This window comes from Eurosta solidaginis, chromosome 3 (genome assembly GCF_040869045.1).
Source record: "Eurosta solidaginis isolate ZX-2024a chromosome 3, ASM4086904v1, whole genome shotgun sequence".
Classification (NCBI taxonomy): Eukaryota; Metazoa; Arthropoda; class Insecta; order Diptera; family Tephritidae; genus Eurosta; species Eurosta solidaginis.
Window position 1 is genome coordinate 8,853,764 of NC_090321.1, and position 24,692 is coordinate 8,878,455.

The window sequence follows — 24,692 nt, forward strand, 5'->3', positions numbered from 1 at the left end:
TATGGAAAAGAGTTTTAATTTGTGTTTTTTGAAAGGAGAGCCAGTTAGCACTCCCCTCGACAAGGATGGAAGCACATATAGGCCGGACCAGGCACAGACAAGGTCCGGTCGAAATTTTTTCCAGAAAAATTTTTTTTTTCAAAAACAACTTTCCATAATAAATCTAAATTTCCGCGTAAAGTTGTAGTCATTGGTGCTTTATCGGTAATCTTATAACAGCTGATTGGACCAACCTTATGGGAATCAATGCAATCTATTATTGGTGCCGCTAAGGTCGTAACCTAATCGTAGCCAACCAATTGGTTTTTGGTTTACCGTCGTAACGATAAACAGCTGATTACGTTAGGGATACGACTACAGCGATACGACATACGGCACCAATGACTCCCGCTTTTGTCATATCGCTGTAGTCGTATCCCTAAAGCGCCAAATACACGACACGAACATTTCCGCGAACATTCCTGTTATGTCATGTTTCTGCGACCTTTTCTGTCGTGTATGGTGGTGTTTGCAGTTCGCGCAAATGTTCGCCAAAAATCAAAATATTTTAATTTTTGGCGAACATTTGCGCGAACTGTTCGTGCGTGTATGGCGAAATAGCTCATAATCGTAGTAATTTCTGAACGGAACAGACGTGCGCGGAAAAGTAAAATGGACAATAAAAAATTTCTGAGTGAATTTATTGTAATGTATAAATTTTTTTTACGCTTAATTGCCACAGCGAGCGATATTGCTTCAGCACAATTGTTGTCCGTATTCATCTCTGTCTGAAAGAGAACTAATCGGCCAAAAGATCGTATGGTGTATGGCCAAAGCTGCGAACAAGATTGCGGAATGTTCGCGGAAATGTTCGTGTCGTGTATTTGCCGCTTAAGGTTGGTCGAATCAGCTGTTATAAGGTTACCGATACGGTTACAGATAAAGCACCAATGTCTGCAGCTTAAAAAATGCTCGTCATCACTTAGAAGAACCATCTAGCGGCAATTATTGAAAACTCGCGGCAGTGGTTAAATAACTCGCTACAAAACGGGTAGTGTGTAACCTATAGCTGAATCGGTTGCGATGAATCGTGGACACACACACCTTTCGGTCATAGAAGTGGAGAATAGTGTAGAGATAAAATGGAGAGACATATTTCAGTTGCAACTGAGTATAAATTTAGCAATACTAATTTTCTGCGCAACAATTTTATAAGTGTAGATAAAGTTATGCACTTAGCAGTCCATATAAAGTTCAAGTGTATATGTATATTAGACTGGGTCTATTTATTAACCGATATCGCGCCATCAATTTTTCGATAGGATTTGAGCTCAGGAAAAAAAACGTTCCACTATGCATACCCAAAAAAATAATTTTCGAGCCTGCGAAATTTCATTATTTAGACTTTTTTCGACTTTGATTTTTGAGGTTTTTTTCACGACCTACTATAAAATTTTCATTTGATTGTAAAATTTTCATGTATACCCTGTCCGACCCAAAAATGTCCACTAAAAACGTTGTCGATAACAGTTTATATATATATTTTTAGCGGACATTTTTGGGTCGGACTGGGCCCTATTCGCTAACTGTGAGTTTTAAAGTGTACACAAGAAATTGTGTAAACTTTGAAATTCTGATTCTGTAAAGCAAAACTGTTAACAAAAAAACTCACTGATAAAAACTTCGTGAGTTTTCTTGGCAGCCAGTGTACAATATTGTGAGATTCAAAACTCATACGCATCGTTGCAGAATTACTTTTTTGTTTTCATGGCGTTTGATGAATATTTTCTCACTGAAATAAGACTTTTACATTCAGCGCTCATTCAGCAAAACAATGTGCACAATAATTTACAGAATCGCAGGAAAATTTAAAGTGTTAATTGTGTGTGCAAATGAGTTTTCAATGAGTGTACATTTTTCAGTTTTTCACAGTTAGGGAATTGACCCCCAGGGTATACCATTGTGAATTCATACAAGTGAATACCCTTCAAAAAACGCGAGTAAATAGTGTAAGGAGTACTCCTTTAGGAGTATAGGAGTGTTCCAAAACTAATCTGTATTCATACAAAAAATGTGCTCCAATTAACATTGCGATGTCCTAGGAGAGGAGTAGGTGATCCCACTCTCGCTTTGTTTGTGAGTTTTCCATAGAGTACATACGTGAGAGTGCTTTCCAAAGTACTTTCACTGTAGTACTCCATGGAGCACCCACAGAGGATCATATGCCAAAGTACTAAAGAGGAATTGTGTCGGAAAGAATTATCGGAGTGAATTTCATTGAAAATGAAAGTAAATGAAGAGGGGCAATACAACTTTTATATTTTATACTACGAATATTCTTATGTTATTTAGCATTTGCGTGAATAAAGAAACTAATATTTCTCTATACTAAAGTATGTGTACATAATACCAGTGCGCGGTTGCATTTTATCAGAGTTGCCATAGTAAAATTTTATTATCAGTTATTTGTATGCAATATTTTACTTTTGGCAACTCTGTTCGATCGTCATCGTGTCGTGATCACTGTCGTTAAAAAACGAGCAATGATCGGCTGATGGTGGTCCGCAAACGTATTGCAAAGGAGTATTGTTAGGGTACTCCAACATGAAGAAAATGGAACACGTAATCCACCAATTTTTGCAGGGTAATCTTTCTATTCCCTCATTACCATATCTACCTGTCAAATAATTGCTAACAGGGAGAACGGCTGTCGCGAATGGCCAGAGAATGGAAGAGAGGTTTGTTTTTTGTTCGCCGTTAATGAATTAAAGTGCCACGAATTGCCCATTCATGTTTCAAATGAACTTTTCTTATAAATGAGTCTACAGAAAATGAGACTACAAATTAATATTGATTTTTAAAATCTAGTTAATAGAGAAAATATGAGCATCCAGTTAAGCAAACATTTTAAAATATGTAATAGCGCAATGTACCAGTCGTCTAGAAAAATTTTTGAAAAACACTATTGAACAAATGATTTAAGTAATCGAACAGCGATCCAGGCTGTTTGCTATTTTGAACGTTTTTTTTTTTCAAACATTCGCCACTTGTATGAATTTACAATGGGGTACACCTATGAAGATTTTTTTTAGTAGGTCCTGAAAAAAACCTTAAAAATCAAAGTCGAAAAAAGTAAAAAAAAAAATGAATTTTCGCAGGCTCGAAAATTACTTTTTTGGGTATGCGTAGTGGAACTTTTTTTCCTGAGCCCAAATCCTATCGAAAAATCGATGGCGCGATATCGGTTAACTTTCGTCCATACAAATCGACACACCCTAATGTATATACACATACAAAAAACACTAGCTAATACTATCAAAATTAAACATAGCTTTACAAAGCCATTTTTCATTTGTAATGTTAAAGTAAAGCCATATTCAAAAAAAAAGGTGCTAAAGTTACTTGCAGTTTCTTCGAAAATATAAAGAAACTGCAACTAACTCGGGTGCTACTTTTTTACTCCTATGACAACGCGACAATATCTTAGAGCGGTCTACCTCCGAAGAGATTAAAGTCGAGAGTGTTGCCTTTTCATTCTTCCTACAAATTGGTGGACCTATGTACATGTTTTATGTTGACTCCGAACGGTAAGGCAAATGAACTTTTGCTGCGAAGCTATCCTTGGCAGAAATACACACTGTTCAGGGGCGACCACGTTTATACATCAGGCGCTCGATATACATACATATAACGCAAGTAAAAGTAGAAGTTAGAAATATTTTTATTTCGACAAAAATAATATTTATTTTTTGTGCAGGAATGAAATATGGATAAACGAACATACATACATACATAAAGTATATAGTATAATTTTACAAACAAAATATTTTCAAAACAGGTTAGTATTGTACACTACATCACTTAAAACTAGGTATGTATTTATAAAGGAGAAGTCAAGTAATTTATTAAAAAACAAAATAAATATACTCTGTGAGCTTTGCTCAGCTGAATATAATTAGGTTATATTACATCGACAGCCTTAAGTTTTAAATAAAACTGTTAGTTCATAACGGAGTATGCAAACAAACAAACAAAAATATGCTATTGCTTCGTTGCTCTTATTTAGCAGACACTAGCAAAATGGCGCCGAAATAATTAAGACGTCACATATAATTAAATATTCACCAAATGATTTGTAGTGAAAGGAGACAGTTTTTGTCCCACAATGATATCAAAATTCTCTTGAAAAACTTCCGAACTGGCCACTGGATGATCGAAAATGAGCCACGAAGTGGTATTTTAATGGGCCATAAAATAATACCGAAATTATCAAAAAACAATACTAAGATAATTTTGGTAACGTCAAAAACATTCGGTTATTTCCACAGATTTACAGTTTCCAGTTTTTCACTACTGGCATCGACAGACAGCCAGAGATCCCCAGCGGGTTAGGGGGTTAGAATATACCCGCGGTAGGTATGCCTGTCGTAAGAGGCGACTAAAATAGCAGATTCAAGGGGTTGTGTAGCGCAACCTTTTGAGATTGCCAGCGCAATATATAGCTTCTCCAAATCCAATTGTCAACCTCACCTTCGAGCGGCGAATCCCGTTTCACTAACAGACGAGGCTCTGGCGACACCAAGCTCCTCATGGAACTTGAGGGTGGGGGGAGGGGGGAGGGATGGCCTGAAGGTTTAATGTGGCCATATAAATCGTTCTTGAGATGATCGGGCTAACACCTTAATGGAGCTGTGTTACCGGAGCGTACCGGATCTGTATCCGGCAAAGGACCATCACATCGATAACACCTCATAAAGCCTTCGGGGAGTAACCTTATCGCTACAACAACAACAGACAACCAGAAAAGGTGTTCCAAGAATAGTGGCGTGTAACTCTACTTTTCACTGCTTTCTGTTCTTTTGTTAGGTGGCACTGTTAAGTTCAACAAACTTTTGGAAAGCAGGTAAGCAAGTCGTTTCCCGTCAATCTGTGCAGTATCGGATTTATTTTATTTTAAGCAAAGGATTGGCCTTCCCTAAACCTTCAGGAATTGTTATTGCCCTTAGAACACCAAAGAGTTAAACCTGAAATTCTCGAAAACCATATGAAATGTACGAAGTGTTTTGGAAAGTAATGGAGAAATAATCTGAACTTAGCCACGACAGAGTACTCGAATGACGTGTACTTTGGCACGAACTAGCCACTGTCAAATTCATCAACTGTACTATTTCCTAACTTTTTAGACATAAGACTGATCTGAACTGATGATAGTGCAGAGCCATTCGTACTTTTTTGGGAGTTTTGTCCAAAGCTCTGCATGAGCTGTGATTTTGGTTCCACAGCTCAAGAACTACTCGAAAAACTATACAAATTTTCAATAAAAATCCTTGTAGATTTTTGCATACTTTTGAAGGTACTATCAACACAGTGGCGTAGTGAGGTTTTCTTGCGTCCGGGCAATATTTTTTTTGGCGCCCCACCTATATTACCAAAACAAAATAATTTTATATATTCAAAAATTAATGTACCAATAAAGTCGTAGACTGAAGATATCATCTATAAGTAGACTCAAACACATTTTAATAATAATATAATTATAATACATTAGTCCAAGTAATATCTATGTGCAAATTTTCCTTGCCTTTGAGGACGCAATTATATCAATGATATCATCATAATTTATCATTTCAAATTTTTCTTTTTCCATACTTAATAATGGGAGGTCACTTAGGTGACCTTGCCCCATCGTTGATCGTAAATATGTCAACATCAGTTTTAATTTGCTGAATGAACGTTCGCAGCTAGCATAATACTGAGATAGTCAGGAGTATTTGAAGTCTACTCGCAAGTTTGGAAAAAATCTTCTCCATACGAGATTATAAAAGTAAGTAATTCAACGGAGTTTTAGGTTCAATTTCGTTTCTACTGCCAAGTAATATTTTGCAGTCACATATTTCGATACAAACTTCTGTTCCATCGAAATCTGTATTATAAAATTCACCCAAGTTCTTACAATTTCCTTCTAAGTCGTTATTATCCTTGTTTAACAAATTTCCAACGTCTAAGAGAAATCCAAATTTAAAATTAAGGTCATTTAGTCGTGTAAATTTTGTACGTGTTTCTTGTTGGAGACGATCGAGAACACTTTTCATAACGCGAGAAATTTCACATTCTGCGGAAAGACCAAAATCTCAAGCCCATTCTCCGAGCATTTTGCGGCGCCTTCTTACACGTTTTACTATATCAATATCCCATTTTTCACAAAGAGACTTCGTTTTTTCTATTACTTCTTCACAGAGAGTGTCTCCAATTTCGGATAGTTCAGTCGCTAATAATTTAAGATCATTCACGTTTGACAGTTTTTGTTAAAGCATTTTTTAATAATTCCCATCGTAACGTTGAACCTGAGAAAAAAAGATATATGCTTTCGATTATTTCTCAACCTGTCGCAAGTGTTCCGGATATACATATGCATGCATTCTTCAGTATGGAACATTTTTTCCAGAAATCAGTTATAAATAAAATACAAATTATCCAGGAAGTTCTGCTTTGCGGACTATTTGGCGCCCCCTGTGAGTAGCGCCCGGGGCAAGACCCCCTTTCCCCCTCACTACGCCACTGTATCAACATGTTCGCCGATAGCTATAAGCTTGATACGAAAGTGGGAGGCGCCTGGTACTAGATATCTCTTTCGAACTTTCCGATAATTGCAGTGTGTTTCAAACGGAAATCTGAGAAATATAAGCTACCGTAAATGACTTTGGGGTTTCGTCAAAGTATAGTTAACCGATACATAAATTTCCATACATCAATGCCCCACTTAAGACATTAGACTCAGGCCTTAAAGACATTAAGTCCATTATGGAATGAATAAATAAGACCATCCAGCACTTCAGTATCAGCTTTGTGTTGGGTCCTAAATGCATGGATATTTAAGCAAACGTTGCGCGATGAGTTGGCCATGAGAGGTACGAATATTCACATCGTACGATGGCCTCTTTCAAAGGTTATAAATAGGCTGAATTTACATTACATATTTACATTGGAATACTGGACTCTTTTTAATAGGCATTCATGCAGTTGGGATGGTCATCATATTTTGATACTCTCACGCATCGTTTGCGAATAGTTTTGTTTCTTTGCATACCTAGGTTACAGCGAACTTGAACTTTTTTTCGACATAAGTATAAAGTAAATAAATTCTAGTGACATTTACAATATGACTTATGTTATGCGCTTGTCAAAATAGCAACGAATATAAATGTCCACCAATATGCCTCACAGCATTTATCAAAATATAAACACCCGATGACAGAGCAACGAATAGTGTTAACAGTCCAAGGAATGAGAAACGCCCCACGTGTGGTCGTATGTGTTGTTGTAGACCCAACCAGCCGCCATGATCGACCAACCATGGTACTAAATCATCTTCAATTATCTCCGCAATACCATCTACTAGAAATTGTAAATATTCATAATGTCCCTGTCGCACACAATCGATGGCAAATCCACCACAAACTGCAAAAATTGATATGATTTTTCCCCATGTTATATTCGAACGAAATAAATCTTTGGCAACCAAATTGAGTAACATTGGCGCTGTATCACCATCGACCAATTCACCATACGGAGCGCGCGATAACTGACGTGAGATGTTCGTGTAGACCCGCGGATGCATGCGCTCCAATTCCTCGCCCATCTAAGAAGAAAATCAGCAAAGAGTTAGTTTTTCATTTATTTTCAAATTTCTTTAACTTACGCTATTTAATGCTGGAAATACCTCGTACACTATCGCCGATGAGGGTTCCAATATGGTACGCAGTCGTTGTATCGCCTTGCGATTGAGTACGCCAGCTCGTCGCAAGCGGGCGCGTATGTACTGGCCGCATAAGCATTTTCCCTGCAATGGAAAGGAAAAAAAAAATTATGGTGTTTTAGTATATTCAATTGCTAATGAGGAAGTATGAGCAGCATTATTTTCTCAGAATCCCAATATCATTAACAAATAATACATCCAACTCCTTCAAGGTTTCCGCAATCAATGCCATATTTTCAAAGCACTTGACGTTGTTGCATATTGCTAAACGGGGAATTCCCACTAAATAGCTACAAACTTTAAAATATGGTTTGGTACGTTATTAACCTATTTACAACACATAATTTGATTTAATGTAAATTTCAAAAAACGGTGGTACACATGTGTACCAGTCGTAGCGAAAGGGTTAAGCGGCTGCCGTCAGTTTGTGATAAAAAAGATTGATTTTCTAGAGAGGCTTTTATTTTTAAATTTTGCTCTTTCAATGTAAAGACTTAAAGGATCACCAAATGTGTCTAAATATATTATTCGCTTAAAATAGGGAGGACCCGACTAAAGCTCAGTTTTTGTTATTGCTGTTTAAACAGCAAAACACTCCTTCCTTTCAAAAAACCATCTTCACCTCTTTATATAATCTTGCTTGCATTTATTTTTCACTAAAACTTGCATTTTAGTTCTTTCATTTCCTGTTTTATCTTTTTTTGCAATATACAAAACGATCCACACTAAAGCAAATATTAATACAAAAGTTGTATTTCCTTTTCAAAATAAAACTTATGCACCACAATGACGTCTACATTCATATTTGTTGTTTATAATTTCACAACTTACATGCCTACATACATACATACACACTTATCCACTTGTGTGAATTTATTTGTTTATGCAATTTATCAAAGAAAAGCAAGAAGATAATTAAATAATTGTTCGCCGGTATTTTATCTGATTTTCAGTGTCTATGAAAACTAAGTGGCCAGAAAATGCACAGTGAGCTGTCTACGACGAGGTAAAGGCTACCACAGGTAATCCCATCAGCTCTTATTAATGAAATGATCGTGATAGGCTTTTCTGATCTAATTAAGGGCCGAATTATGTATAACGCAACGACTCATTTTTCCCGTGTGCACCAAATTTCGTATGACATGAGTATTTATTTAGTTTAGTGAGTGGCAGTAAACCTGAGTGCCTTTGTTAAATTATTGGCATTATACAGTGGTAAATGTGAGTGATTTTCACGCAAAGTGTCAAGGTGTCATACATAATCTGGCCATAAACTATTTATTAAATTACTTGGAACTTTTTGAAAAACTACTTTTGGATGGAATTTGGTAAGTAAAGACGTAAGCCAACTTTATGCTGAGTATACTTGCTATGATATCAATGAAAAATTATAATAGATTTTTGGTTGACATGCAAGGGCGTATCCAGCCTTTCACAAAGGGGGCCTCTAGGGACGTCTAGGTAAAGGTGAAGCCTAGCAGACCGTTAATATTTTTATACCCAGTTGAGCAGAGCTCACAGAGTATATTAACTTTGATTGGATAACGGTTGGTTGTACAGGTATAAAGGAATCGAGATAGATATAGACTTCCATATATCAAAATCATCAGTATCGAAAAAAAATTTGATTAAGCCATGTCCGTCCGTCCGTCCGTTAACACGATAACTTGAGTAAATTTTGAGGTATCTTGATTAAATTTGGTGTGTAGGTTCCTGGGCACTCATCTCAGATCGCCATTTAAAATGAACGATATCGGACAATAACCACGCCCACTTTTTCGATATCGAAAATTTCGAAAAATCGAAAAAGTGCGATAATTCCTTACCAAATACGGACAAAACGATGAAACTTGGTAGGTGAGTTGAACTTATGACGCAGAATAGAAAACTAGTAAAATTTTGGACAACGGGAGTGGCACCGCCCACTTTTAAAAGAAGGTAATTTAGAAGTTTTGCAAGCTGTAATTTGGCAGTCGTTGAAGATATCATGATGAAATTTGGCAGGAACGTTACACTTATTACTATATGCCTGTTTAATAAAAAATTAGCAAAATCAGAGAACGACCACGCCCACTTTAAAAAAAAATTTTTTTTTTTCAATTCAAATTTTAAAAGAAAAGTTAATATCTTTACAGTATATAAGTAAATTATGTCAACATTCAACTCCAGTAATGATATGGTGCAACAAAATACAAAAATAAAAGAAAATTTCAAAATGGGCGTGGCTCCGCCCTTTTTCATTTAATTTGTCTAGGATACTTTTAATGCCATAAGTCGAACAAAAATTTACCAATCCTTGTGAAATTTGGTAGAGGCTTAGATTCTAGGACGATAACTGTTTTCTGTGAAAAAGGGGGAAATCGGTTGAAGCCATGCCCAGTTTTTATACACAGTCGACCGTCTGTCCTTTCGCTCGGCCGTTAACACGATAACTTGAGCAAAAATCGATATATCTTTACTAAACTCAGTTGACGTACTTATCTGAACTCACTTTGTATTGGTGTAAAAAATGGCCGAAATCCGACTATGACCACGTCCACTGTTTCGATATCGAAAATTACGAAAAATGAAAAAAATGCCATAATTATATACCAAATACGAAAAAAGGGATGAAACATGGTAATTATATTGGTCTATTGACGCAAAATATAACTTTAGAAAAAACTTGGTAAAATGGGTGTGACATCTACCATATTAAGTAGAAGAAAATGAAAAAGTTTTGCAGGGCGAAATCAAAAGCCCTTGGAATCTTGGAAGGAATACTGTTCGTGGTATTACATATATAAATAAGTTAGCGGTACCCGACAGATGATGTTCTGGATCACCCTGGTCCACATTTTGGTCGATATCTCGAAAACGCTTTCACATATACAACTAAGGGCCACTCCCTTTTAAAACCCTCACTAATACATTTAATTTGATACCCATATCGTACAAACACATTCTAGAGTCACCCCTGGTCCACGTTTATGGCGATATCTCGAAAAGGCGTCCACATATAGAACTAAGGCCCACTCCTTTTTAAAATACTCATTAACGCTTTTCATTTGATACCCATATCGTACAAACAAATTCTAGAGTCGCCTTTGGTCCACCTTTATGCCGATATTCCGAAAAGGCGTCCACCTATAGAACTAAGGCACACGCCCTTTTAAAATACTCATTAACACCTTTCATTTGATACCCATATCGTACAAACAAATTCTAGAGTCACCCCTGGTCCACCTTTATGGCGATATCTCGAAAAGGCGTCCACCTATAGAACTAAGGCCCACGCCCTTTTAAAATACTCATTAACACCTTTCATTTGATACCCATATTATACAAACGCATTCTAGAGTCACCCCTGGTCCACTTTTATAACGATATTCCGAAAAGGCGTCCACCTATAGAACTAAGGCCCACTCCCTTTTAAAACACTTAATAACACCTTTCGTTTGATACTCATATTGTACAAACGCATTCTAGAGTCAACCCTGGTCCACTTTTATAACGATATTCCGAAAAGGCGTTCACCTATAGAACTAAGGCCCACTCCCTTTCAAAATACTCATTAACACCTTTCATTTGATACCCATATAGTACAAACAAATTCTAGAGTCACCCCTGGTCCACCTTTATGGCGATATCTCGAAAAGGCGTCCACATATAGAACTAAGGCCCACGCCCTCTTAAAATACTCATTAACACCTTTTATTTGATACTCATATCGTACAAACAAATTCTAGAGTCACCCCTGTCCATCTTTATGGCGATATCTCGAAACGGCGTCCATCTATAGAACTTAGGCCCACGCCCTTTTAAAATACTCATTAATACCTTTCATTTGATACCCATATCGTACAAAATAAATTCTAGAGTCACCCCTGGTCCACCTTTATGGCGATATCTCGAAACGGCGTCCATCTAAAGAACTTAGGCCCACGCCCTTTTAAAATACTCATTAATACCTTTCATTTGATACCCATATCGTACAAAATAAATTTTAGAGTCACCCCTGGTCCACCTTTATGGCGATATCTCGAAAAGGCGTCCACCTATAGAACTTAGGCCCACTCCCTTTTAAAATTATCATTAACACATTTCATTTGATACCAATATCGTACAAACAAATTCTAGAGTCAGGTCCGGTCCACCTTTATGGCGATATCCCTAAATGGCGTCCATATATAGAACTATGGTCCAGTTCCTCTTAAAATACTTTTTAATACCTTCCATTTGATACACATGTCATACAAACACATTCCAGGGTTACCCTAGGTTCTTTTTACAACATTGTGATTTTCCCTTACTTTGTCTCCACAGCTCTCAACTGAGTATGTAATGTTCGGTTACACCCGAACTTAGCCTTCCTTACTTGTTTTATTTATTTATCTAGAGCTCCCTAAAATATCTACCATGTCTAGGATTTGCTATTCAAAAAGAGCTCACAGAGTATATTAAGTTTGATTGGTTAACGGTTGGTTGTACATATATAAAGGAATCGAGATAGATATAGACTTACATATATCAAAATAATCAGGATCGAAAAAAAATTTGATTGAGCCATGTCCGTCCGTCCGTTAACACGATAACTTGAGTAAATTTTGAGGTATCTTGATGAAATTTGGTATGTAGGTTCCTGAGCACTCATCTCAGATCGCTGTTTAAAATGAACGATATCGGACTATAACCACGCCCACTTTTTCGATATCGAAAATTTCGAAAAACCGAAAAAGTGCGATAATTCATTAAAAAAGACAGATAAAGCGACGAAACTTGGTAGATGAGTTGAACTTATGACGCAGAATAGAAAATTAGTAAAATTTTGGACAATGGGCGTGGCACCGCCCACTTTTAAAAGAAGGTAATTTAAAAGTTTTGCAAGCTGTAATTTGGCAGTCATTGAAGATATCATGATGAAATTTGGCAGGAACGTTACTCCTATTACTATATCTACGCTTAATAAAAATTAGCACAATCGGAGAAGGACCACGCCCGTGGCGATATCTCGAAAAGGCGTCCACCTATGGAACTAAGGATTACTCCCTTTTAAAATACTCATTAACACCTTTCATTTGATACCCATATCGTACAAACGCATTCTAGAGTCACCCCTGGTCCACCTTTATGGCGATATCTCGAAAAGGCGACCACCTATACAACAACCACCACTCCCTTTTAAAACCCTCATTAATACCTTTAATTCGATACCCATATCGTACAAACACATTCCAGAGTCACTCCTGGTCCACCTTTATGGCGATATTTCGAAACGGCATCCACCTATAGAACTAAGGCCCACTCTCTTTTAAAATACTAATTAACACCATTCGTTTGATGCCCATATTGTACAAACAAATTCTAGGGTCACCCCTGGTCCACCTTTGTGGCGATATTTCGAAACGGCGTCCACCTATGGAACTAAGGATTACTCCCTTTTAAAATACTCAATAACACCTTTGATACCCCTATCGTACAAACGCATTCTAGAGTCAACCCTGATCCACCGTTATGGCTATATCCCTAAATGGCGTCCACCTATAAAACTATGGCCCACTCCCTCATAAAATACTCTTTAATGCCTTTCATTTGATACACATGTCATACAAACACATTCCAGGGTTTCCCTCGGTTCATTTTCCTACATGGTTATTTTCCCTTATGTTGTCACCATAGCTCTCAACTGAGTATGTAATGTTCGGTTACACCCGAACTTAACCTTCCTTACTTGTTTTTCCTACAAATTGGTGGGACGGGACCTACATGTTTTATGCAGACTCCGGACGGCGTCTGCAGGGCACATGCATTTTTACTTTTCATGACACCGATACACTCGAAGTGCTTGTCAAATCACTGCCGTAGGGCGACCCCGCTTAGAAAAACCTTTTTTTTTTAATTTTTGATGTTGCTGTGCCCATGGCTTGAACCCAAGACCTTCGGTGTGATAGGCGCAGCAGGCTACCACCACACCATGGCGTCTTATTATTGCTCATAAATTAATGCGTTCATCAGTTTTATGTGAAGTACCAAGATGAGAAGAGATCGACCCACCAAAAAGTAGATAAAACTGATCACGACTTACGATCAGAGCTAATCATGTTCGTCTTTCCATCTGTCTTTCCAGCTGCCTCTTTGAAATATATCGAAGAGATTTGGTATGCGTGTGTATTTTAGTGCCTGTTACTAAAAGTATTAAGTCTCCCTCATTTGTTTATATCCAGCTTTGTAAGGTATTTGCCATTCTATATACATTCAAACATATACATTAGGGTGGGTAAAATTTATTGTTGAAAAGGCACATCTAGTTACTGAACCTATGGGTCATACTGAGTAATATTGTCCATGGGACCATAGGTCTGAAATGAATTTCGAGCCTCCCTAATTTTGTTAGAAAATTTTATATCCCAATCCGAATAGCGGCTCTCACAAATAAAATACATGAAAATAAATGTCAAATTCGGATTCGGATTGGGATATAAAATTTTCTAAATAAATTAGGGAGGCTCGAAATTCATTTCAAACCTATGCTCCCATAGACAATATTACTCAGTATGACCCATAGATTCAGAAACTGGATGTGACCTGAAGTTTTTTTTTCTCCCATTTTTCCCCATACAATTTGACCCGCCATAATGTACATATATATGGTGTGAGGGTAGGCGTATACGTAATTGTTTTAGATAAAGGAAGCGCTGCCTTTCCCGGAAGCACCTTTTCCCTGTGGTCTAAAGAATATGTTTTGATTATCAAGTAACCTCGAGATCAAGTTCAAGGTCACAGCTTCGAATCCAGAAGCTTTAGCATGTAAATATTATTTATACATCTCCAAATGCACCAAACCGTAATTTCCTAGTTGATTGTGTTGTTGTTACAACAGCTGTCATTTACTTGAACCGCTATAAAAAATATAACAATTACATGAGACATAAGACATGAGACACGATAACACGAAACGCACACTTAAAATAACCTCGACAATATTTGTACATATTAAGTCACAAAAGCAGCGTTCTCCAACAACAATAAGCCACACTTAACAAATAATTATAACAATCAACAAATGCAATTGACAACTCGACAACTCGACATCTCAACATATCACCCAGTTAAGAAAAACGGTAGCTCAACAAGTCTAACCTTCAGTTACCTAACGTATAGATGTCAAAAAGTGAATATTTAAGTTTTGTAATGTGAGTGAAAATTGTGGTACCAAGAAATAAAAAATCTGAAGCTTAATGATGGACCTGGAATATACTTAAACCAATGCACGCAATGTCTTTCAGCCAGTGGTCTATGCCATAGACAGAGCTGCCAGATTGCTCCAGCATAGTACAATCGACATATGTACATCAATGTAACGATCTTTGTCGACAGACCGCCTTGAATGTATTAGACTCTAATGTGTCTGAAATTGTGCGGAGGTATAGAGCCTCGCGGGCGTCCATAAGCCACCTACATAAATGCCTCCCTTTGCTGGGTCCCGGGGCACAGCGATATTGAAGTGAATGAATTTGTAGATAAGTTGGCCAGGAAAGGTTTCGAAATGGAAACAAGCGAGGCAGCTCCATACGATAACCGATGGGTAATCTCCTGAGGATATTCGAGGAATTGATAGGAAATTAACTAGCTTCCTTCTCAAGCTATATAAATCATTACAGGTCATAGAGCTATTACAGAAATGGCTCCGATGATGGAACATACTAACAAGCTCCCTCTGCAGAAGCTGCCAGGATGAGGAGCATGTCCAGGACTAAAAACAAGACGACTCAGATTTCTGGGCGCACAGTTTTTCGACAGTCTGGCACAGGTTGGGAAGCTGGATATATCACTCTTACTTTATTTTATTAGAGAAAGCAAGTGGTTCGTTGAGGACCACTAGTAAGTTATCTGGCTCGACGAATGTGCCGTCAACCGGCACTCACTCAGATCAGTCCCAATGGGCAAATATGTCTCCTAGTGGTAGTATGACAAATTGCCATGTATGCCATCCTAACCTAACCTAACATAACAATCTCTTTTTGAGTTAATTTAATTGTTTTTATTAATATCACAGTCCAATTATTATAATTTTTAAATTTAGTTAGCGCCACCTTTCAACAACAATCATTTGAACTATTTGAACAATTGATTGAATTTTTTGCATAAATGTAATTTATGCAGATATTAGTGATGTGCGGTTCTGAGTATTTTTGAAATTGGTTATTTCGAGTCCACTTCAAAGGGTAACCGGTTCTCTGAAGAAACTTAGGTAATGATGCATCCATATTATCTCAAGGTCTTCTTTCTCAGATGGTCTTGCGAGTTGTTTGACCCTATAAAATAGTTAGGTAGAAAATTTAGAGGGATTTTTGACAGGCTACATCCCATACGGATTTTGCATCCTTATTACGCCGTGTAATTTTGACACTTCGTTCAGTGTCAAACGCATGTTCCACGCAGGTTCCACTGAATTCCACAATAGTTTGACACTGACCGAAGTGTCAAACGGCAGTGTGTTAGAAAGAGAAAGGAATTGTTTCCTCCTCATACATATCATACTGTAAACCTGTACTATGGTTACGGCATCCTACAAACCATATGCATATGTATTATTGCGCAGCCTTGTAACACTATTAAGCTTACAAAATGAACAACAACAGAATTTCAAGTGTACAGCTGGGTATGTAATGTTCGGTTTCACCCGAACTTAGTCTTCCTTACTTGTTTTCTTTAAGAACTAGATTCGTCGGTAATTCCTGACATAGAAGTCCGACGCCTGTTTGTGGATATCACTGAGTACCTACTTATGCGTTTTTGCTTCATACGGATGTGTTCTCAGGTGCATATTTCCTCATAATGCTTACGGAGATGACCCCTTAAGCCCCTGGGGGGTGTAGCCCCATCAATCTGTGGCTGTTGGGATGCCCACGTTTCTGGGTATTCTACCCCAAAAAAGGGAAAGTAGTCGAATTTTGTGGTACCACAATGGACCATAGCTTGTTTTTCGAGCAGCATGTCAAGATTTTAAGGATGTAAAAAGTGGGAATGACCGAAGGCTTCTTCGAAAATTTCTCTTATTTCCTTATACATTTATTTAAAACAGATTTTCTGATATCTGAGTTGTGAAATTGAAAAATTAATTAGCAAAAATGTATAATTCCTACAACATTTTCACGCAGCATAAACCAATTCGCTAAATTCATAGCAAATTCTTATATCATCTGAAATATGAGATATGTTTTCGCTGTTTTGCTATTGGAAACAATCTGTACTTCGTTTGGATAGGCATCTACTACGTAACGTTATACTGTTTTCACACAGAAACTTAATGTTCTCATTTCACCTTCTAATGAAATCGTAAATTTTTTGCTTTCACACATAAGTAGCTGCTCGATTAGTATGAAGGATGAAATGTCAAGCGAATAAAATGACAATGCTGTATGACAGACAATGACATTTACTTTGACAAATGACATTTTTAAGCACTGAACACACCAAAAACTAAGAAACTGAACTCTCGCAACAGAGTTGCATTGTGCTTTTGACTTCATTAGGCATTCGATTAGTCACTAATGAAATAATTATAGATTTGAATTTTGCAGGGAAGATTGAGCTCAATAAGCGTCTTAATGTAGAAAACTGCCTTTATTATTCAATAAGTCGTCTGTGTGAAAATAGTATTAGAAATACCCATATATATAAAAGAACACTATAGAACGACTTTTCCTTTACTAATAACTGTACTTGGTTCAAATATTACATTTCCAACTATAACAAAATTCAAACTCACTTGATTTATGAGATCTGCCTTATAATCCTGATAATTACTAGCCGTTACAGTGCTGCTGGCCAAGGAGGATGTGGATGCAGCGCGTGGTATTGTGGCACAGCCATATGATGGCAATAGCCAATCCGATGGATTTTGGTTATTATTTTTACGCTTTGGCAGGAAAATATCATTGTCGAGTGAAGACGATTTTAATCTAGATGATAATTTTTTATTTTTCGTATGATAATAACTCTTTTGTTGTTGCTGGTGTTCTGAATAGGAATGCTGCGACTGCTGCAACAATGATGGTGCTGGTTGTTGTTGTTTTAAACTCGGCGAAGGCATGTGATGGCTGTGATGTTGTTGTTGAGTGATTGAGCGATAATCCCGGCGAAATTTATTTAATTTTTATTTTGTTGCAATTAAATTTTTTTTATTAATTAATTTTTTTGAAAATGTGTTTTTATGTGTTTCCGATTAAGACATTCATCTAATATCGCTCCAATTAGCACTAATTTTTACGCTTTTGTTTAATAATGTTTTGTGTATTTTTTAGTGTTGAAACAGTTGTTTACGTTTTCGGTTATGCTTTGACGAGTTAATTTGTTCCGCTCCGTGGATTTCTCTTGTTAGCGCGTTTTTCTTTGTTGTGGCCTTACATTTTATTTTGCTTTTCTTTATTTATTTAGTCAATATTATTTTAAGCTTTATTATTGTTGCTGTGGGTGTGTAGTTGTCAACTACAAAAATTTTGTTACCTAAAGAAACGTCATCGAAATATCTATATCAGAACCTTTTCCATTAACGATATGTCAAATCCTAGACATAACGCCTTTAGATTACATTATTTTTAAATTGGAGCTTTACCGCCGATTTTGATGTTACTTCCACCTCCGGGCTCCGTTTACCACGCCGAAGTTCCAGGGCTCAAGTTTTGAGCCAAGCAACATCAGAAATGTATACACACATTTTTTAACTTAAAAAAATCTTTATCAAGAGTGGTTGCCCCTTGGCAGTGTCTCGACAAACACTCCGAGTGTGTTTCTGCCATGAAAAGCTTCTTAGTGAAAACTCGTCTGCCTTGCAATTGCCGTCCGTAGTCGGCATAAAACATCCAGCTACCGTCCCTCTAATTTGTCGGAGAAATTGGAAAGGAGCACAATGCAAATTGAAAGAGAAGCTCGGCCTTAATCTTCTCGGAGATAAATCACGCCTTCTGTGTCGGGCATTTTCAGTCACTCTCCCAACAAGCCCAGCTGCTGAAATTAGTCTGTCAAGCCTAACTAAATAACGCTAAGAACCTATCGTTCAAATATTTAAGGGGACGAAACTAAGGGCGCCTTTTTCACGTTGAATACCGTTGAAGCATTCGCAAGGCAGGCCAGTATCAATTCAAGTCCTCCGTAGGGTAGGGTGAGTTAGCCATTGCAATCGTAAGTGAAGTTTGTACTAGTCTAGTGTGAATGACTAGTATTATTGTACCGAGGTATGAAGTAGTGTATCAACGACCAACGCAATAGCAGTGGACAACTTTTTTGTTTTCATCGTTTAAGGTAATACGCGATACATCAGGACGAGAATAATAAGACATGATAGGGAATGCGCCAAATATTGGAAAAAAAGCCCGCGAAAAAAGAATTGACACACATCACCTCGTCGATTTTAAAGCCGCCTTTGACGAAAATGAGCTGCCTATATGGCGATATGTCTGAATTTGGTTTGCCGGCGAAACTTATACGGCTGTGCAAAATGACGTTGATCAACACCATCAGCTCAGTCAGAATTGGGAAGGACCTCTCCGAGCGGTTCGAATCTTAAAGAAAGACACCACTGCTTTAGGCCCATATTCCATTGAAGTTGGTTTATAGAATTTTCTATGAAATTCGAATTTGTTAGGAATGATATTGCTAAAAAAGGCGACCCACCCTAATGAACATACATATGTATGTACAACATTTTTTGCTTGCCGTTCGACCTTTATTTGCTTCACTTATCTATTGTTTTATTCGTTGTTTGTCAATTCACCAACCCATTTTTTCACAACATTATTCAGCTTATGCCCATCGCCTTTCTTTCATTACACTTTCAATTTACCTGCGCAACGACTTTTACGCTGATCCCGCACTCTCAACACTGATCTCAATCTTAAATTTTAATCAACTCAGCTGTTTTTCTGGCCATGAAGCTGTACTCAGCGACGACATGATATACTCACAAACTCTTAGGAGCCCAGCTTTTGCAAACGTTTAAAACTAGTTTCTTTTTAAATTTGCTTTCATTTTGAATTCCTTTCGTGTTTTGATTAAACGAGGCAAATATAAAATGTGTTTCATTTGATTTATTTTTTAAATCGCGTTTGCCTATTTGCCTATATTCTGTCTGTCTTCTTATTTTCGAATACCTTATTGCTGAGCTCCACAAATCCACAATCACCATTCAAAGCCGCGTAAGCTCAGCTTATTATTTTTTTTCTCTTTTGTTTCGTTGATAAAGTGAAATTAAAAAAAAACAGAGCTTTTTTTTTTAAATACACGAAATAAAATTGCAAAAAAGCACGAGCCAGTTGAATGGTTTAATACTAATTCTGACAATTTTAAAGCCGCACGCTCGTGTTTATCATTTGCGGTAATTGATAATAAAGAAAAAAAATCGAAAATAAATACCACAAGCTGACCAAGACCAGTAGCAGTTGCAATATTTTTTTATTATTATTATTTTTTTTTTTAATTTACTCCTAAAGTTGTATTACACGCTCCGTAACACTGCACCATTACCAAGGTTTCTATATGCACTGATCGAACTGGCTAGAAAACTGATTGAAGCTAAGCTGTCTGTAATGTGAGCGAGCGCCTTATAACTGTGGCTGCGGCAATGGAGCACCTTCACAATGGGGAGAAGCAGAAAGTATAAACGTATGCGTGTGGTATATATATGTGGCGCGGAGAGCAAACAATTAATCTGTGAGCAACGTTGCAGTCACTTTGGGTGCTCACAGTCAAGAGGCGCAGGTAAAAAAGTAATGAAAAAAAAAAAATAACAACGTTTCATATACAGAAATAAGAGGAAAGCGTAATTAGTCAAGACACATACCTTCTCCATTAGCTCACTTTTACAAGCACTTCCGTTTTCTACTTCCGTTTCCTATTTCCGTTAAGCGATCGAGTTATTCGGCTATAAAAGATAAAAAATAAGGAATTGATTTTTCTCAATATTTAACGTAAATTTATAGAAACCAAAATTTAAAAGGTCTGAAAATTTAGGCATAAGAAATTGCTCAGCTTTTGTTGAAGATGTTTGAATTATTACATAAAAAATTATTATTACAAAAAATGTTGGTGCCAAAATCGCACTATGTGGTGCTGTTATATAATATTATATCTATATATATAAAAATAAGTGTACATTTTGATTGTCAGTCCATAACTCGAGAACGGCTCGACAGATTGCCATGAAATTTTTAGGAAAGATAGAGGAAGGAGAGGTGATGGTGAGTTGATTTTGAAATCCCAAATCGGTTTAGCCATTCTTGAGTTATGATTTTTTTTTAGAAAAAAATCAAAATTTGAAAAAAAAATTTCAATTTGGTATATAAATTTGCCTATATTAGTATTTACGATGCTTTTCTCCGGGAATTCGACCAGAGACTGACTGGGACTGTGATTAGGACTAGGACTGCGGACTGAGACTCGGAGTGGGACTGGGACTGAGATTCGGAATGGGACTGGAACAAAATACATATCACCCTCTTGGACTGGCAATAAGATCTGAAGAAGAATAACAAAAGCTTGAGAGAAGAGAAAAGAAAGAAGGAGAAGGAGACTGAGAAAGAGATAGAATGAGACGAAGATGGAGATAGATAAAGCTAAAAATACGGAGGGAGGAGTGAATACAAAGATTAGGAAAAAGTGTAGAGGGGAGAGGGCAGAGTTAAACGGAAAAAGCTTATTAAAATGTATGCAGATAGATCAAATTTATGGCAGAACAACGTCTGCCGGATCTGCTAGTAATATATAAAAATCAAGATAGTGTGAATTTCATCCCAAAAACTCGTATGTTGCTTCGACCGCGACTTGTACGCATGACGTTCGGTGCTATAGGCGGACCATCCTACCACTGCAACTAAACGAGGTGCTGTTCAAAGCTGCCATTACTTAATACAACCAGCAACAGCGTTAATCCAAATTTGGTTTTGATATCACTCCGAAAGAAGTTAAAACTGTACATAATGTTTGTGTGTATATGTAGAAGCACTAGACCTTATTTTCATTATACCTTTGAAGAATATATACGAATTAAAATTAAGGTAACGCTTGCCAAAAAATATAGAAACACTTATACCTATATGACACTACTTTATTTTCGTGTATTTTTTCTTGTATTTTATCTTCAATTTTTTGTCGCACTGGTGTAAGTGTGTAAACTATATTTCAAAAAACTAACGAAATACAAGGAAAATACAATCTAGTTCATTAAAAACAAACGAGCCAGTTTGTATTTCGGTAGGTTTTTTTGACATTCGGCCGTTTTTTCATTATTTTTTTCTGACACATGAAAATTTTGTTTTTAGTTTGAAAATTTAGTGCATAAAAACACAATTAGAATCAACTTTCTTGTGAAAAAAGTGAACCATTAGAGACCGAAATAATTTTCGCGTCTTAATTGCATTATTTTTAATGTTAAAAATGTTAATGTAAAAATAAAATGTAAAACATAAACAAAAACATGTCAAACTCACTAATTTTTCGCTTTTTCATGATAGAAATTGTTTTTGTGTTTTGAAGTTCCGATAAAGTTTCGTCAGTTTGTTTAGCTTGGAATCCAAGCAAAAATAAAGTATTGTCATATATGCTTTAGCAAAATAGATTTCTTTTCAGTTGAAAAAACATATTGAGAATTGTAAAACCACAAAGTTTTTCATATTTCACAAATGAAAAAAACAAATATAGCACTGATGAAATGTAGTGGAAAATATATATCTCCGAAAAATTGGAAAAATGTGGCTTCAACATTAAGTTGGTTTGATGTTAAACAGTATAATTCCACAAGCTTGTCGATATTGTGCTGCCACTAAGTAATGCTGAAGTTGCAAGAATGTCTTCAAACATGATTTTGTTTGATTAAAGGCAAACACAGAAACAAAATGAGTTTAGCTATGTTGAATTCGCTTCTGGCAGTAAGAAGTGATCTTAAACGGCTGAATAAATGCTGTCATGACTTTGAAATAAACAATAATTTCTTAAAATTAATGAACACAAAAAAAAAAAAATTTTTATGAGTGTAGCAAAAATAATAATTCATCTTCCGAGGACGAAATCATAGATTTTGAAGTCTACGGACTTTCAAACATATCTCGTTCGTACATAAACTTGAATATCGCACACGTGTATTTTAATGGTGATTCGTACACCCATAGGACGTTAAAAATTTAATAAAAAAATTTGAAAAAAATTTAAATTAATTTTCATCGGCCAACATTTTGGCAAGTCGTTATTGTAGCAGTGTGAAAAATACTTCTTACTTTTTAACGATACCTTACCGCCAAATGGCAAAACAAAAGTTAAAAAAAAATGTATTTTTTATTAAAAAATATAAAATGAACTATAAAAACAGTATTATTTATGTACCTCTCTTGTACCTTATTTTTTGTTTTTTTTTTGTTAGTTTACTGTACCGTTTTTATAATTTTGTTTAAGTTTGATTTGAAATAAATGTGAACACTTACATTGAATAATATACATATACTTTTAGCTCTTTTTGCAACGGATTTTGGATTTTCTTGAACAAATTTTGCTCTTTCTAGCCCTTTTTTTCTAGATTCTAGCCCCTAAGAAATTTTTTTTCTGGCAACACTGGTCATATGGATACTTTTGTCTATTAATATCGATTCTCCTTCTTTCTGCATCGTTAGCTTTATGTGCCACACCGATATTTAAAATTGGCTGTACGACATCGTGTTTATTTTCGTTCAGCCGTAAAATCCTGTTGAACCACTAACTTTCCCCTGTAAACTTAAGTAGGAGATCCGTATTTATTACCGCCGGCCGACTATCAGAATCCTTTGCCTGCAGTTTCGAAAATCTTCAAATCCAGTGATGAATCCACTCCTCTCCCTCGACCTTCTTTTCTGAGGTGTATAGGTAGCCTCATCGTATCACTTGCAGTCGATCACGATTTGATCAAATTGGTTGCGTGTCCTTTGGTCAGAAGATAGTTAAGAAACGGTGTATGTTTTTAAGCTGAAAATTGGTACTACAGATGACCATGACCGAGATTGTTGTGATAGGTACAACATGGCTGGCATGGAGGCTGATTTTTCCGACTGCATGACCAAAGAACTGTATATATGCAGATAAATCTTACATTGAATTGGCTTGATGCGGGTCGCGGTGAGAAGCTCGTTTGTCGCTGTGGACGACAGTGATCGGTGGTCTCTGTGGTAGATACCTTAGGTAAACATTGTCTTCCTGCTATGCGCCGTCCATTGAGTTTCGGCTCATTCGTAATATCGGAATAGTCGGCTGAATAAGATATGTAATGTATAGAGAACACATGTACATACTCAAGCGACATTTTCGATACATATAAAATTCAAAAATAGATCGGTACCCTGTGTGAGGATTCAAAGTTTCAATTTTCTTGTGGTCTGCATGAGATATATACAATATACAATATATGAAATTCGTATACAATATATGAAATTCGAAGCTTCTAGTCGTTAAAATGAGTCAGAAATGACTAAAAGTTTCTTGTTTGAACAATCGGTTTGTATGGGGTACATATATACTATATATACGATTTTTTTCAGACAACAATGGATGCTATATGCGTAAGCATTTGGTGAAATTTGAAGCTTCTAGCTGTTAAAATGGCACACAAATTACGAAATGTTTCTTATCTCTACAATCGTTTGTATGAGATATATACTATATATTAGGGCGAATCGATTTAAAAATCGCTCATTGCTCTGTGAAAATCGTATTCTAGGGATCAAAATAAGAAACTTTGCCGAAGAAACCATACCTCTAAAACGAATTCTGATGCTTTTCACAGAGCAATGGGCGATTTTTTTCCCTCCTCACAAATCGACCCGGCCTACTATATATATTACCGATCAATGAACAATGAATGCTCTGTACGTAAGCATTCGGTGAAATTTGAAGCCTCTAGCTGTTAAAATGGGGCAGTAATTACGAAAATATTCTTATCCCAACAATCGGTTGTTTGGGA

General features: G+C 36.5%; 1 protein-coding gene and 1 non-coding gene across 9 annotated transcripts; one reads left to right on the forward strand and one right to left on the reverse strand.

Annotated features, from left to right (window-relative positions):
• Positions 1–21: 21 nt before the first annotated feature.
• LOC137247374 (U6atac minor spliceosomal RNA) lies at positions 22–120 on the forward strand. Its single transcript, XR_010951839.1, has one exon. It is a non-coding gene; the product is annotated as a U6atac minor spliceosomal RNA (small nuclear RNA).
• Positions 121–3,695: 3,575 nt separating this feature from the next.
• Debcl (Death executioner Bcl-2) lies at positions 3,696–20,264 on the reverse strand. 8 transcript variants are annotated; one of them, XR_010950474.1, is made up of 5 exons: positions 19,560–20,263; positions 17,487–18,223; positions 7,679–7,819; positions 7,067–7,618; positions 3,696–6,323 (listed from the first exon to the last, which is right to left on the reverse strand). XR_010950474.1 is itself a non-coding variant. In XM_067770662.1 (4 exons), the coding sequence occupies exons 2-4, from the start codon at positions 17,808–17,810 to the stop codon at positions 7,160–7,162; spliced, it is 924 nt and encodes a 307-aa protein (XP_067626763.1). In that variant the 5' UTR covers positions 17,811–18,223; positions 20,129–20,264; the 3' UTR covers positions 3,696–7,159. The 8 variants fall into 8 exon arrangements, 7 of the variants coding, with proteins under 7 accessions (XP_067626763.1, XP_067626762.1, XP_067626760.1 ...); XM_067770662.1 differs by having other exon boundaries at positions 3,696–7,618; positions 20,129–20,264; XM_067770661.1 differs by having other exon boundaries at positions 3,696–7,618; positions 19,867–20,262.
• Positions 20,265–24,692: the final 4,428 nt, after the last annotated feature.

Excerpts from the sequence above, each read along its gene's own strand:
- Debcl (XM_067770662.1), bottom strand. The coding sequence starts at position 17,810 with ATGCCTTCGCCGAGTTTAAAACAACAACAACCAGCACCATCATTGTTG. Across the intron at positions 7,820-17,486 it reads AGGCAGATCTCATAAATCAA|GGAAAATGCTTATGCGGCCA; the intron begins GTGAGTTTGAAT and ends TTTCCATTGCAG. Across the intron at positions 7,619-7,678 it reads TATTTCCAGCATTAAATAGC|ATGGGCGAGGAATTGGAGCG; the intron begins GTAAGTTAAAGA and ends TTTTCTTCTTAG.